The sequence below is a fragment of the Cordyceps javanica genome, chromosome 1 (assembly GCF_051103115.1).
Source record: "Cordyceps javanica chromosome 1, complete sequence".
NCBI lineage: Eukaryota > Fungi > Ascomycota > Sordariomycetes > Hypocreales > Cordycipitaceae > Cordyceps > Cordyceps javanica.
Window position 1 is genome coordinate 2,826 of NC_139295.1, and position 14,472 is coordinate 17,297.

General features: G+C 50.0%; 3 protein-coding genes across 3 annotated transcripts; 1 reads left to right on the forward strand and 2 right to left on the reverse strand.

Annotated features, from left to right (window-relative positions):
* Positions 1-5,714: 5,714 nt before the first annotated feature.
* Positions 5,715-7,276, reverse strand: V2A60_000001 (uncharacterized protein; the record flags this gene model as incomplete). Its single annotated transcript, XM_083251373.1, has 6 exons — positions 5,715-5,935; positions 6,001-6,142; positions 6,193-6,341; positions 6,399-6,641; positions 6,691-6,986; positions 7,032-7,276. The coding sequence occupies 6 exons, from the start codon at positions 7,274-7,276 to the stop codon at positions 5,715-5,717; spliced, it is 1,296 nt and encodes a 431-aa protein (XP_083107499.1).
* Positions 7,277-7,551: 275 nt separating this feature from the next.
* On the forward strand, positions 7,552-8,358 carry V2A60_000002 (uncharacterized protein; the record flags this gene model as incomplete). Its single annotated transcript, XM_083251374.1, has 1 exon — positions 7,552-8,358. One exon carries the CDS (start codon positions 7,552-7,554, stop codon positions 8,356-8,358), a length of 807 nt encoding a protein of 268 aa, XP_083107500.1.
* A 25-nt stretch (positions 8,359-8,383) lies between these two features.
* On the reverse strand, positions 8,384-13,096 carry V2A60_000003 (glycoside hydrolase family 18 protein; the record flags this gene model as incomplete). Its single annotated transcript, XM_083251375.1, has 11 exons — positions 8,384-8,994; positions 9,498-9,756; positions 9,922-10,026; positions 10,076-10,257; positions 10,331-10,962; positions 11,017-11,144; positions 11,204-11,538; positions 12,004-12,226; positions 12,305-12,439; positions 12,490-12,667; positions 12,726-13,096. 11 exons carry the CDS (start codon positions 13,094-13,096, stop codon positions 8,384-8,386), a joined length of 3,159 nt encoding a protein of 1,052 aa, XP_083107501.1.
* Between the last annotated feature and the right edge of the window lie 1,376 nt (positions 13,097-14,472).

Below are 14,472 nucleotides of genomic sequence, written 5' to 3' on the forward strand. Positions count from 1 at the left end.
ACCCGCCTAGCCTACTAATCGACATACTACGTACCGTCCTGCCCATTCCTCTAACCGCTTCTCTATTTCGCTCCATACGTGTGCTTCCTCCATTCGCCTTGTCGTCGCCCGGCACTCGGTAACCCGTGCCACGGCGGCCTGGCGCTCTAACGTCGGCCCTGCTCGGTTATACGCCTACGCCGCTGCCTCGGCCGCCTCCTCCCCGTCTGCGACCGTCGCCGCCTCCCTGCAAACATCGTACGCCTCCTCCGCCTTGCCACATTCCTCCCGGTCCACTCTCCCGTCCATGACCCGGTCTAACGTGATCCGCCGGCATTATCTCTTGCTCGTGTACTCCACCGTCGCCGCCTCCCGCGCCCACGGGCTATCCTCCGCGGTCTTATCCGTCATCGGCCCACACACTACCACCGACCGGCTCCGTCCTCCGTCCCGCCCTGCCCGTCCGCTCTCCTACACCAAATCCCGTATACGCCACGGCATCCATGCGTGCACCACTAACTATATATCTGGCACGTCGATTCCCATCCCCAACGCGTTTGTGGCCATAATCACCTACTCCTCCATCTTCCAACTCTCCATCATCTAGCTCTTGCTGTCTCGCGTATTAGCACTACTATAATATGCGCTATATCCTAACTTCGCCGCTAATATTCGAACCCGTTTAATTATGCCCACGTATATAATCGCTCGCCCTTCGCCATCGCCTGTCTGCTATCTCTTCACAATCTCCCGTACCTAGTTGTCCTCCGCTTCTTCCTACCTGGCCTTAGCCTTACGCGCGACCCTGCCCGCTTACGCTACGCTATCCTCGCTCCTCACCACCTCCACGCTATACTTAATGTTCCTGCGTGTCGTCGGGGACCAGAACACACGACATTTCCTCATATCCACCGCCGCTACCTCGCTGAACGTCGTTAATTCCTCTGGTCCCAACGTCGCCGTCAAAAACACCCGCTACATGCCCTATCCCTATATTACTTCCCCGACCTTCCTTATCTTCGGCCAGAACTTCGCGCTCGCGTCTAATAATGTGTGACACTCGTCTACCACTACCTGGTCTAATACGCCTTACTTTTGTAACTGGTATACGTAATCATCGAACCCCTTCGTGCATGCTGATTTGGGCGTTATAAATATAACACTACTCTGTGGCATGCCCCGACCGCTCTGCCACACGCTCGATGTGATACCCGCGGCCTGGCATCGCGTATGTAAATCCTCTTATAATGCTACTAACAGCATAATCACAATCATGACGCTGTCCGGCGAACAATATACTGGTAATATAAACGATACGCTCTTGCCCTCGCCTGTGCTCGCGATCTGTAATACCGTCCTGTCGCCCTGCACGATCGACTGTACCACCTGCTCCTGCTGGCCCCGAAACCGCGCCCCGGCACCGACCATCTATTATAACGCCCCGGCCATATAGACGTACTGCAACCGCTCAAATCGCCGCCGCTTCGCCTCGCCCCTATCACCCTCGTACCGTTCCCTCTTCCGCTTGGCCCCTGGCTGTACCGTATGCCCGCCCCGGAACGCAAACAACCGGTGCTAACGCTCGCTGACCGAACGGAACCTTTCGCGCATGGCTGCTATCCCGTTTGTGTTCTCGAACATGTCCTAGGCGTATATCATGCCCGCCACGTGCGATCCGTGCCCGGCTTGCAAATCCACCAGGTCGTCGTCGATCCCGTCCTTGTCCTTATACCCTTCCGAACCCTTGGTACTAACGCCTAAAAACCGTCGCGCGATCGCGATTGCCATATGCCGCTACCCTGCGATCGATATACGGCTCCCCGCATACCGCTCGCTGTACCCTTGTATCGCCCGTCGTACCCGATCCGTGGTCCACTTATGCTCCCGGATCTAATCCTGCTAATCCGCTAGCAATGTCGATGCGCACGATATCGTCGACTATTCTATCCCGCTCTCGTACCTGTCGTCTTCTTGGTCGCTCCCGCTATGGTACCCTTCGTCCTCCGCTAGCCCACCCTCTAACACCTATGCCGCCCATAAAAATGCACTTACACGCCCCGCGCCTTTGATAATACCCTAGACTCTCTGCTAAAATGGCAATACTAACCACAAATACTACACTAATAACTCCCCTACCTCACGTGGTAAAAAACGGTGGATGATTTTGGCCTCGTTAGTCTGCCGGAAATTCTTGTGGTATGCTGTGACAAACCCGACCTGCCCGTGGCTGATGAATATGTTGCGCGCCCCGCCGTTGCGCGTGTTCCGGAACCGGATTTCCAACGACTTACTCGCTCGTGCTGGTTGCCCGGACGTCATGTGTATCAAACACCATATCACCTCTCGGAATCGATCGACCCCCCGCTAATACTACCGCACGGCCTGCTCTCGCAATGGGTGCCGTAATCCTCGCTTCGTCGTGATCCACGCGCGCCGATGCTCTTCCTGCTCCACGGCCCGCTGCATTACAAACCTATCGCCGTTCCGCGCCTACTTATTTCGCTCGTCGGCCAAAAACCAATACCCCTCCCGCTGCTCGCTGTTATCGTCCTCGACGCTGGCCCACGGGATCGCCGGCAACTGCCTAATCTCGCCCTTACCTAATAATGCTAACTCCTCTAACGTGGTCCGCGCCTCGTCCACCATCCTATGGAACATGCTCGCCAACTAGGCCATGTCCACTTTTGTCTTTTGGAAACGCAACGTCTTACCCTACCAATCGACCGTGCCCGACGCTGTCGTGTTAAACCGGATATGCATCCCGTATGTCCGCGCCTCTAATATCTATTCCATTAGCACCGGGAACTGGTCGCTTTCCTCCCCAATTCGCGTTATGAATTGGCGCACTATCTTGCGCACGCGCGGAAATACCCCCGCTACCCTCTGCTTGGCGTCTTACTCCGTCAACACTACCGCGGGCCTGCTCCCGGACGCTAGGCGCGCCTGATCCGCCGTAATCACGCGGTGGATGTCCTTTTGCCGTGCCTGGTGTGCGCTGTATACCGCCATCATTCGTGCCACCTTAATAATAGCCGATATTTTCGGCGTGTAATTCAATGGGCTACACCACCCGCCCCCTTCCTCAATACCCATCACGGCTATGGCGCTGATGATGGCATTACTATACTCGTCGTCCTTGATATCGTGGTCTAATAAATATATCATTGCTACTAACCCTTGCTGGTTAAACTCGTTGTCGTCCACTACTTCCGTCTTGGTGCCCGATGTACTAGCGCTGCGCACGCTGCTGACGCTACTCGCGTCGTCGGGGGTTAACTCTCTGTACACACGATCCCGTCTTGTCTGGGTCTCCTCTTGTGCCTGACTGCATATGGCCTTATGGCGTGCCTAGGCGCTGTTCTCCTATGCGTCCTATGCGTTACCCTGCTCCTCTGTTATAATATACGGTGGCCGCTTGTCGTCGTCGATTTGCTTGGCGCGGTATATGATGCGTGTGATCTGCATCCACGTTTCTTTGTACCGTGCCCATGAATCGCTTTCTATTCGTGCGTCGAATAGCTGGCTGGCTCTTTTGCTGGCCTTACGCCGGTTGATCTCAAACATGGTCGACAATCCGATAATCTAACGGTGGCATACGCGCTTGGCTGCCTCCATGACCCGTTCAATACTATCGCATAATTGCTGCAACATGCCCTTATCCGCGGCTGGTGGATCGCCCATGGTGAATAACGTCTTCGGATGTAATCCTTCCAAATGCTATGCCCATCCAACCTGGCCTAACTATGCATTAGCCTCTTTCTTCTGGTCGTCCTCTCTGATTCTGTCGTTAGCTACTATCGCTGTAAATGTTGTGCCTATGTCGTTTATCATATGTTCAAACACTTGCACGTTCTCTTGATCATCTGGGCTACTCCTACTGGCGATTCCGTTCTGTTCTCCCTGTTTATCCGCTGCCTAGACCGCAAACCAATGGCTAGCTAGGCCACCTGCAAATAACCTCTAGCAATGTACGCCAGTACTCCACGGCAACGTGCGGGCGTCTGCTGGCTAACCACGGGCGCGACGACCCCCTTTCCCAACATTAACCCACCCATGCTACTCCCGGCAATGTTTTTGTATACCCTGTACCGTACGGGCCACATACGGGCATATATGGCATCGTAATCCGTCGGTTTGGGGGGGGTTAATATATGGGATGGGTTCTTCTTAGTCGGGTAACTCATACTCAACTAACTCGGCTTATATGTCTACGATATTCGGGATATCTTCTATGGCTTGTAAAATGGCCTTGCGTGCTATGGTCGGTATGTTACTGTGGTGTCTCGTTAAATGGGTCGCCGCCTCGGCCCGAACTATTGCCCACCAGCATGGACCGTAAAATAAAAACGGGAACCTGGGGTCGTGGATAAACGGGCGCATGCTTACTAGTTATCTTATTATATATATGCTATATCTATATATTTCCTCTCCTTTTCTTTCTCTCTGTCCTTTTGCTACTGGTCATATGATCCGTGCCCCTATCCCCCCTATTCTTAACCCCCCCTATACCACCGTTAACGCTAGGTGCTATTTACGCCAGCTAACTGCTCCGATACGCGTTCAATTAAATTGGTGTTATGGTCTTGGTTTTACTTAATTCGCATATAAACTTTATCTTCTACACCATCACTCTCTCCTTATTTATGACAGACGACTACGATGCGATAGGGCTACTCTATTGGCTAACCTGCTTATAACCCTAGGCTAGGTTGGGTTTATTTCTAGGCGGGCCTTTCTATCATGAAATGGGGTCGACCTGTGAATTCGAAATGGCCCCCTGTATTTTTTTGTGGAGACTTTGTCGCCCACCAAAAGAATCCCAAATGGCCCCCATTTCATCGCTGCATAAGAGATAGTAACCCAGTTTATACCCTTATATTAGTCGTTAATTAGTAGTTAAGACTTACTTAGGGAAATAATATACTACTATAAGTATTAAAGGGCGTTAAGAAGAAGACATTTTACTAATATAGACCTAAAGCGCTAATACTCAATTCTCTTTACTTAATCTAGTCTATTTATTTAGTAGTTATATATAACCTAAGCTCTAATAAGTCTATATTTTAATAAGATCCTAGCCCTAAGGTAGACATTATTTAGAATAGAGTAGCTAATCTAGGTATTATTAGGTTAATAGAGGAGTAACTTATTAAGCTTAGTAAGGACCTAATTACCTCTACTAAGGTACCCTCTAGCTAGGGTATAGGAGAAGGAGCATATATTACGTAAATTAATAGCATATATTTGATATACTGCCTAAATTTAATATACTAAGCTCTAAAACTAAACTTTAAATACTATTATCCTTATAGCATTAGGGTTATGTTCTTAGCGTACCTAGTATATTACTAAAAAGCTCTCGCTAAGTAGCTTATATGCTAGCCTAGTATAGAGCTACTTACCTTTGGCTAGGTCAAATAGCATAATACCCTATTTCTAGACTTTGATATTATGCGTAAATGCTAGGATTTTGATAAGTTACTCGAATGGCAAGATAAATATCGAGTATAGTTGATCAATAGCGAAATGTGGAAGGCTCTGCGTGTATCTAAGGGCATTGCCTTAAAGCTATTACCTATTTTAAACGATGAAGCTCAGGTTCGTAAACTATTCACTTGGCCAAGATAATAGAGGCGTAGAGCTCTTTAGGGTCAAAAGTATAGCTTATATCTATAGCGGAGCTATTTGCTCTATATTCATATCACTAGATGTTAAAAAGAAGAATTCTCTGCCTGCTAAGCTAAGCCTCTACTATCGCGTCGATCACGACCGCAGAAAACAGGGTGTCTCAACATCTCCGCCGCGGTGCTCCGTTCGTAGGGTTTTGTTACGACCATTTTCTTGACCAAGTCAATAAACGAATCTCTCTTCTCCTGAAAGTCCCAAGACGAGTGAAGACTAGCCTCGTGTCTATTCCAGGTCTCATCCCGGCTGGGCAAGCTCTTAGGGGGGTCTCCTGGTCGGGTTTCAGCTTAATGTTTCAATCTTGATGCTAAAGAAGGAAGCGACGATATATCATACCGTTTGCATGCCCGTTATCCGGGCTCTGTATATCGGGCCAGGTATCTGGCGGAGGTCCACCGAGTTGAACAGCTCGAAGAAGGAAGTCGCTGAGCGAACCGCTAGTGGAGACAAGGTCGGCGCCTGACTTGATCTTGTATATCTGCATATTTGTCAATAGCGCTACAATCGTAAGCATAAAGTGCCACATACGATGCACCCAATGGCCCATATATCTGCTGATGTGCTCCAGGTAGACCCAATTTTACCCTCAGACCTGTCGAATACTACAACCTCGGGGGGCCGAACCATCAATGGTACACCCCCTGGCAAGGCGTCGATCTTCTCATTCGTCTCGTGCGCTTGAAAAGTTAATATAGTCGGTGACAATTAGTGGACTTATCTGTCATCACACGTACCTCTCCCAAAGTCAAAAATTTTGATAGACATTGACGGCTCCGCCGGCAAGGCTTTTTTGCTTTTCAAAAAGCTTGCAATCGATGCACTTGGAGTCACGTACTGCGGTAAAGACCTTAATGGAAATAGTGCATCGCGAGGGATGACAGGGATAATTTCAGGGTTTGCAAAGTACTCGGCAATATCGTTCTCGTCAAATTTTTCCAGCTGCGGGAGTGCAATTCCAAAATTGCCAAGGTGCGGATCTGCAAACCATTAGCTGCGAAATCCCACAGGAATACATCTGCAACTCACCGCCATGGGCTATGCCCTCGCCGTGAAGGAAGGCGAACCCTTCTAGAATTTGGTACACGGCTTCTAATGAGCAAAGGCGCATGATATCTGGCTCACTTAGAGGGGCAATAACCTCGGTAACCAAGCATTCGTGGAATCCATTTGGCCCCTTGATAGTGAACACATCTAGAAGTTGAATTATTCTCTCACGGCCCAACTTTTCTTCTCTGGCGCCATGCAGCTTGGATAGAATAGTAGCTTCTCTGCCCAGGTTGGGAATATCTGTCCCAGTGCAGATCTTGAGCGAGACATACCGGCTAGCACAATTAATATCGTGATACCAGGCGTCTCGGAATGCCTACCTGTTGACCAGATCCCGCGCGAGCCAGACAGTGCCAAAAGCTCCGTATCCGAGTTTCAGCAATACGCGATAGCGCGGCTCCCTTTTTAAGTTGCCGACGCACGCGCCTGGCTTTGGGAGGATGTCGCCGAGGATTATCGGATGGAATCCGTTGCGCCGATATCTCGTGAGGTCTTCAACGTACAAATCACAACCGGTGTAAAGAAACTGGTCAAGCTGACCTGGCTCTTGACCGGAACTCCCCATACTAGAAACTCGGGATCTGATAGAAAAGTGCGCGTAGACCTGGCGTGCGTAGCTGGTAGCAAGTTGTCGCGTTACTGGTCCGCTGGCAAAAGGTAGGTACCACACCAGTTGGTGAAGTATTTTGGTATATAGCAGTTCGACACAAGTAACGTGACTTTTGGCCAGTGACACATAAGTCTTCAATTTGGTGCTGTTGGCTGCACGAATCTGATATTTTACACCGACTGCTGCCACCGGCGTACAACTAACTGCCCCGACACGTACCAGGCTGCATCATGTCGGCCCCCCCACCCCATCCTCTACTAGCCTCACTACTTCCCGTTAAGCCGGATAACGAGCTCTTGCTTTGGAATGGCAAGACCTCGGTTAGTTTGTCACCGCAGGACATTGAAGCAATACTGGCACGGGCACGCTCTGGCGACTTTTGGCTCTCCCATTTCGACATCCCAGAGAGAACTCCGCAGAGGACTCTCGCCCTAGCCATTGACCCAGAAACGGGCGACTCCGTCTTGCACATCGCCGCCACGTTCACAGGCGAGCCGCTCCGGGTGGAGGAAGTTATTCGTCAGACAGATGTAATGACATGCGGGCAGGACCGCAGCTCGGCGGCGCGGTTAGGCGCCCTTGAGACCGTTCTGGTGCATCAGAACAATGCCGGTGACTCGTGTCTGCACGTTGCCGCACGGGGTGGTTGGCAAAAAGCCGTCACATATCTTTACCGTGCATTTTGCGTTCACGAGTCGCGCGACTACCCGGACGTAACGGACTCGCCCGCACGTGAGAGAGATTCCTACCTCGTCGAATTTGAGGAACTCGATGACTGGACTGTTGATCACGTATGTGCCAAACGTCTTGCGTTTTTACTTTTGCCCAACTCGGCGCGCCAGACCGCCGCTGATGTTGCGCGCTCAGCAGGGCATGTTAAAGTTGCGGCTTGGCTAGAAAATATTGCCACGCTGCTGAATCCTGGCGGTCATTTCACGGCTCAAAACATTCCACAGGTAATTGAAGAGGCTCAGTGGAAATTTGACGACCAGGATATAGCATCGGAGATCAACCGCAATTACGAAGATGCTCTTTGAGCTGGGCTATGCCTTAAGTGAATGCTTAACGAGGCTGGCGGTTGACGAGAGACAGGCAGAGACAGGCAGAGACAGCACGATCGGCCTGATGGTGGATGCCGGGACGCTCTTCCGCAACACACGTTCGTTTGGCGTTGCGGTAGGGGATGGACAGACACGCAGACGGCGAGGTTAACACGGTGTGCGGCTCGTGGAAACTTTGAGGGGGAGAACGCGTCGCTGGCGGGTGTGAGATAAGGAACACGCGCTCGCAGTGGGTGCTACCGTGGGTGTTGACGATGTGCTGACCGTAGGCATATATGCCCGTGGGGCATTTGCGGCGTTGGGAGCTCGAGGTTGAGCTGTGCTGAGAGGAGCGGCACTCTGACTCGGGGCCTGATTTGTAGCTAGATGAGCGTATCGAGTATGTGGGCGTCGGTACGAAGTCGGCAACGACCGTAACAAGTGGAACGTTCTGCAATGAAGGCGGTGGCAGCACCCTATTTCGGTGTGCTGTGTGGTGAACCTCGGCATCGGCGACACATCGGCGACCGAACTGAGAGGATGGGCAGAGATGAAGCTGAGGTTTGATTGAGCAGCGTCGGTCGAGGCGAGAGTGGGCATTTGCAGCGCACATCACAACGGTGTAACACAGCACTGTGATGGGGAGAAATCAGTACGTAGAGGCTACTGTGTGGTAGTAGATGAGCAAGTCTTGATTTCGTATTGTGTATTGTGTATAATGCGGAGATGGAGTATCAAGGGGGGCGACAGTGCAAATATAAACAAATAGAAGATCCTCCAGTCAGTTCGGAGTGTGGGTTGGGGAGAAAGAGAAAAAGTTATATTGGCAAGCGGCGAGCCAACCCATTTTGGATTTTCGAGAAACCTAGACAAGAATAATTTTAGAGATTTTAGACTCTTGCTTTACTTGAAAGAGTAAAGTACAGTCCGACTATCCGTACTGAGAGCCCGACCATGGAGCGACGTAACATGACTTTAAAAATGACCCCTACGTCGCTGAAGTTTATTGCTTTAACCTTCTATATAAGCCATGCGAGGGCAACTGCCAAGCTGGTAACTCCGGCGGATCTTCCTTGAAGGTCTGCGGCATCTTCGTTAATATGCATTTACTACGAGTGCAGAAGCTAGTCACTTACTCTGCTTGACCTTGTTCCTCTGCAATGCCGTGTATAGAGCGTACGGCTGCGGTACCTGTTGCCATGCGGCTAGCTCCTGCTCTAGTTTTGCCTGGTAGAAAGCCTGGATGTTGTCGTTAAACGCCTCAAAATAGCGTTCGTACCACGTCTTGTGGAGGCTCTGCAACGAGACTCCAGGGCCTTTGATCTTGGGAGACGTATCCATTGCCGCAAAAATTTTCTGCTGTGCTTTGTATGCGTATTCAAGAGCCGCTTGTGCCTGTATTCACCCAGACTCGAGTTAGCATGAAGCCATGTGTGGTAGCCGAACCTTTTTTCTATTCAACTTTCTTTGTTGTTTTGTGGGGAATGGCGGACTCTACCTCGGGAGAATTCATGTACTGGCAGAGGTTAGATAAGTCCAGCTGGTTCTTGAATTACTTACCGGAATTAGAGATTGATCAATTGAGTTTAAAAAGTCAAGGCGTTCACCAGGTGACGCGTTCCTCCAACGTTCATCACTAATGATGTTGGTATGGAGGGCCCATGCCTGTTAAGCATTAGAATACATCATGAAGGAGCTCATTGTAAATGCTCACTGAAGCTTTGACGGAATTTGTTCTCGCGTCGCAGATGAGCAAATTCTTGGTGTCAGCATTACTGCCTTTGCTTCCAAGAGCATTATAAAGCGCCTCCAAGGGCGTATCTCCATGGAGACCTTGTGGTTGGCTGATTCCCAGGTCTTTCCAACTCATTTTCATGTAACCAGTATCTCCGAAGACTATTTGTTTAAACAATTAGTAACTTGAATACTCCATTACTTCCAACTCACAATGATATACAACCAAACGAACCTGTTAGCCAGTCATAGCTGGAAGGTACCCCAGTGATACTCGACTGATCTGGATACTTGAAATCAAGCATAGACTGCGCAAACATGGCCGGGACCTGTAACTCGGTTACGTGTTCGGAAACGTACGCTCGCCCGAGTTGACGGGCCCCAAAACTCGCAGCATTGACGAGGCACAGGGCAGTCTGAGCAGTCTTCTTCGCACCTCCATTTGCGAAGAATTTTAGACCCCTGCCGGCCAAGGCCGCAACCTGATAGTAGGTCGAGGCTCTCCACGTAACAACTTTATTTCTCTTGCGGTCCTTGAATCTAACCTGACGAACGCGACCGCGCGCTGTGAGTGTCAGAGCAAATTCGTCGTCCCCGTCAGGGATGGCACGCTCCACCCCTATGCTCTCCCAGCTCTCATAAATTTGTCGAAGCAGACGCTGGACTTCGGGCAGCTCGGGCTCGACAATTTTGAAGCACGAGTTAGCTGCATCACAGATCTCCTTCAGGCCAGGGTTTGTTGCGTTGCTGTGGTGGTCCCAGCGGCGCTCACGGCGGATAACCAAAATCTCTTCAATGATGCTGAGCTCCCGCTTCTTGCTGTCGGGCGAGGCATTGTTAGGAACGGTGAATATTTCATCCTCATAGCTAAACCAGCACATTAACATGACGTAAAAAAAGCCCAGGAAATAATCCACATACACATAGAGCTCAATGATGTCTGCCGGGTTGCCATCCTCATCATAGTTGTTGGTTGACGTGTCTTGAATACTAAGAAAGTAGGCGCTGTCTTTACCGGGGCAAAAGTTGAGATCAGCGTTACTGTCGCTCTGGAATGTTGTTGGATTGGTTAGCGGTACTCTGCTTACTTGCTGGTTGGCCAACTCACATCTTCATCTACCGGTGAGTCACAGCAGTAGAACGCCGATCCCACAGAACAGAGGCCGGCTTTTGTTGGGTCCTGCGCGACGATTTGCTTTCCAGCAGGACATCCAGTCGAGCAGGTGAACGGGTGAAGCCAAGGATGGTCCTTTGTCGCCCACTCACAGTTCTGGAAAGGTGAGGGCTTCGTGCAACAAAAAGACTTGTAGCCTGAGAAGCAGACACTTTCGCCTCCTGCGCCTAGAGAGTCGTAGGTTTCTTCATATCGGTCGCTCTCGTCACAGCCATAGTGCTCACCGACACGCCCGTGCCTTCCACAAAACGGGGCAGCACCTTCCCATTCTGCCATTTCTCATCAGTAGCTAAAAGCACAAGGTATAATGTATTTCCTGTGTCACTTACTGCATTGGCCAATGGACGCATCCGATTTGGTTGAAGTACAGCATAGCGCTTTGTGTCCTGTCCAGCATTCTGCGCCGGTCCCCGAGCTATCTGAAGCCACTTGAACCTCGCCTGACTTGCATCTACCATTACAGAAAGGGGCAGTCCCACGCCATTGGCAGCTTGGCATTTCTTCGTCCTTGGGGCAACAGTACGGTCGGGACTTGTCAGTCAGTTCACAGCCTGTGTAAATGCCGACATTACCGCGATTCTTGCCGTCAGCTCGCTGCGCTGGTGCAAGACCTGCTGGACATGCTTTGCCGCACTCTCCCCAGATACAAGTCGAAGGGGTATTTGACTGTTTAAGGCTCCCTCCACCCCCAAACAAGCTCTTCTTGCTGAGGCCGTTATTTTGTTGATATGCACCTGCAGCGGTGCCGATGCTGCTGTCAGTTGATACGGCCCAGACCATGGTACCGCCCAGACACTTGCCATTGGCATAATCCATCTTCATTCTAAAAGTCTCGTCATCATCATAAGAGACCCATTGATCGGTATCCCAGACGAGCTGTTTGACGGCTGCAGCTTTGTCCAATGTGGGCGTCGCACCCCCATCAAGGATTTCTTTGATCTCAGAATACATCAGAGTCTGCGATATATCAGTCAATATTTCCATCAATACAGAAATATCAAGTAATCAAACAAAAGGAGGAAAATTATATCTTACGCCAGCACTGTTGGAACATTTGCCAGGCTTACCTCCGCCGCTGAAAGGGCAACCAGGAGCCGTGCAAGAGGGATCTGTCAGTGTAAAGCTGCGGCCATAAAAGCCCAGACCCATGACAATCTTGCTCGGTTTGATCTAGGGCTCAAATCAGTAGGTGTTCTCTGAAGGTCGTCTTTCAATCATACATTGTTCCGCCAGAAGAGATCCATTGTAAGATCAATCTCAGTGAGATTAGTGTGGGCGTTGACGACCGGCCCGATAAAGCGGTCTGTGGAGTCCCAGGTGCCGTGCAAGTCGTATGTCATAACATTGAACCAATCCACAGTCTTCTCAAGCTGCTGAATATCAAAATGTTGCATATACCTGGTACATAAAATGTGTTAATTCGCCTTACGGCTAACCCTAACAAGAAGCCACTTACCAGTAGCTGGATGGGAGAGTCAGTGTAAGCCCATAGTTGTGGCCACTGCCACCAAGTGCAGAACGCAAATCTTTTAGAAAAGAAACATAATTAGCAAAGTCACTCGGCCTTCCCGACCGTTCTTTGGCGACTGGATACTCCCAGTCGATATCGACACCATCAAAGCCATACGTCTCGAGAAAGGAAAGCAGCGACTCAAAAAAGGCAGACTGAGCGCTACTAGATCCCGCAAGATCAGAGAATGTCGAGGCGGTAGGTTGATTAGCGTCGTTCATGGACCAGCCTCCAATAGAAATCCATGTTTGAAGGCCAGGGTTGTAGTCTTTGAGGCCAGTGAAGCGCGGGTAAAGCTCAGTGTCAGACTGACTCATGGGAGCAACCTTGAAAGAGCCGGGATCAACGAAGGCAAATGCAAAGTTTAAATGTGTGTATGAACCGACTGGGATTTCTTCCGGAGCCATACTATTGCATGCTCGGCCAAGAGACCAGCCTTCGTAATAGCCAATTGATCGTTGAGTTGCACTAGAGCCTCCGCAAGATGGCTTGGTTACCTTTCTGGTACCGCAAAAGTCCTCGGTTGTTCCACAGAAGCCATATTTGCTGCAACAAACATTGAGCGGGCATTTCTCTTTCTTGGACCACGAGGCACCCCAGCCGGGATCGCATTCGCTGGCAAATCTTGTTAGAATTGAACAAGAAAATCAGAAGTACAACTTACCTCTTCTGGTCGCATGTTGAGATACAGTCTTTGCCACAAAAGTCTGGCCCAAGACCACAAACTCCCGATTTGCTACAGCAGCCAATCCTGCAGGGCTTCGACGGTGAACTTGTTTTGTTAGACAAGTTCGGGTGCTTTGGATCTCTCTGTCTGTCTCTCACCAAGTGTAATCCGGCGTACTAGGAGGGTTTTGCGACGCAATACCCCATACGACTGGCAGCCAAAAAGCTGCAACAACAACCCTCATTTTTTTTTTTTTTGCTATCTGTCTAGCAAGTTGTAAGATGAAACATATGAGTAGGATAAAAGCAGGAGACTCGAAATGTTTTGCACTTCAGTCTAAGGCTACATTAGGTATTCATTTGGAGGCACCGATAGGCCTTACTATTCTGCTTCGGCTCTGCATTTGACGGCTTAATTGTTATCACTCGCAGTCCCATTTCCTCTCTGCGTGGTGTGGTGGCTGAGTGGCTCCATTGCAGGCGTGGCATGACATCCGCGGGAAAGTTCACAATACATTCTCCATGACCAATAACTAGTCTAAAAAAATGGGGGTCTCCATCAATTACCCCTGCACGGAGCCGGGGATAGCATGGGGCTAGGGGTTATTCCCATTAACATCCGAAGCGGAATTTCGGTCAGTTGGAATGGTTTTTCCCAATACGTCTGCAGCGTTCTGATATTATCATGTGTAAATGATTAGCTGACGCGAAGCCGACCAATAATAAGCCATCTAGGGATGTACTATTTAAACCTTTTTCCACGCTAGTTATGCAGGGCGTCTTCGACTATAGGACGTGCCATTCCCGAGGCTGGATATGCTTGGAGAATTAGAGTCTAACACAGCCAGGCAAGACTTAGCATGCCGTTCAAGCTGAACATGGAAGGGTAAAGTAATCCTACCCAGGATGTGGCTTAAATTTCGCTAAGATGGGGAAAAATCATTTGATCCCTACTCATCGGAAGACGGTGCAGCAATGAAAGCTTGATTGCGAATGTATGTAAAGTTCAATGTGGCGCCACATTATC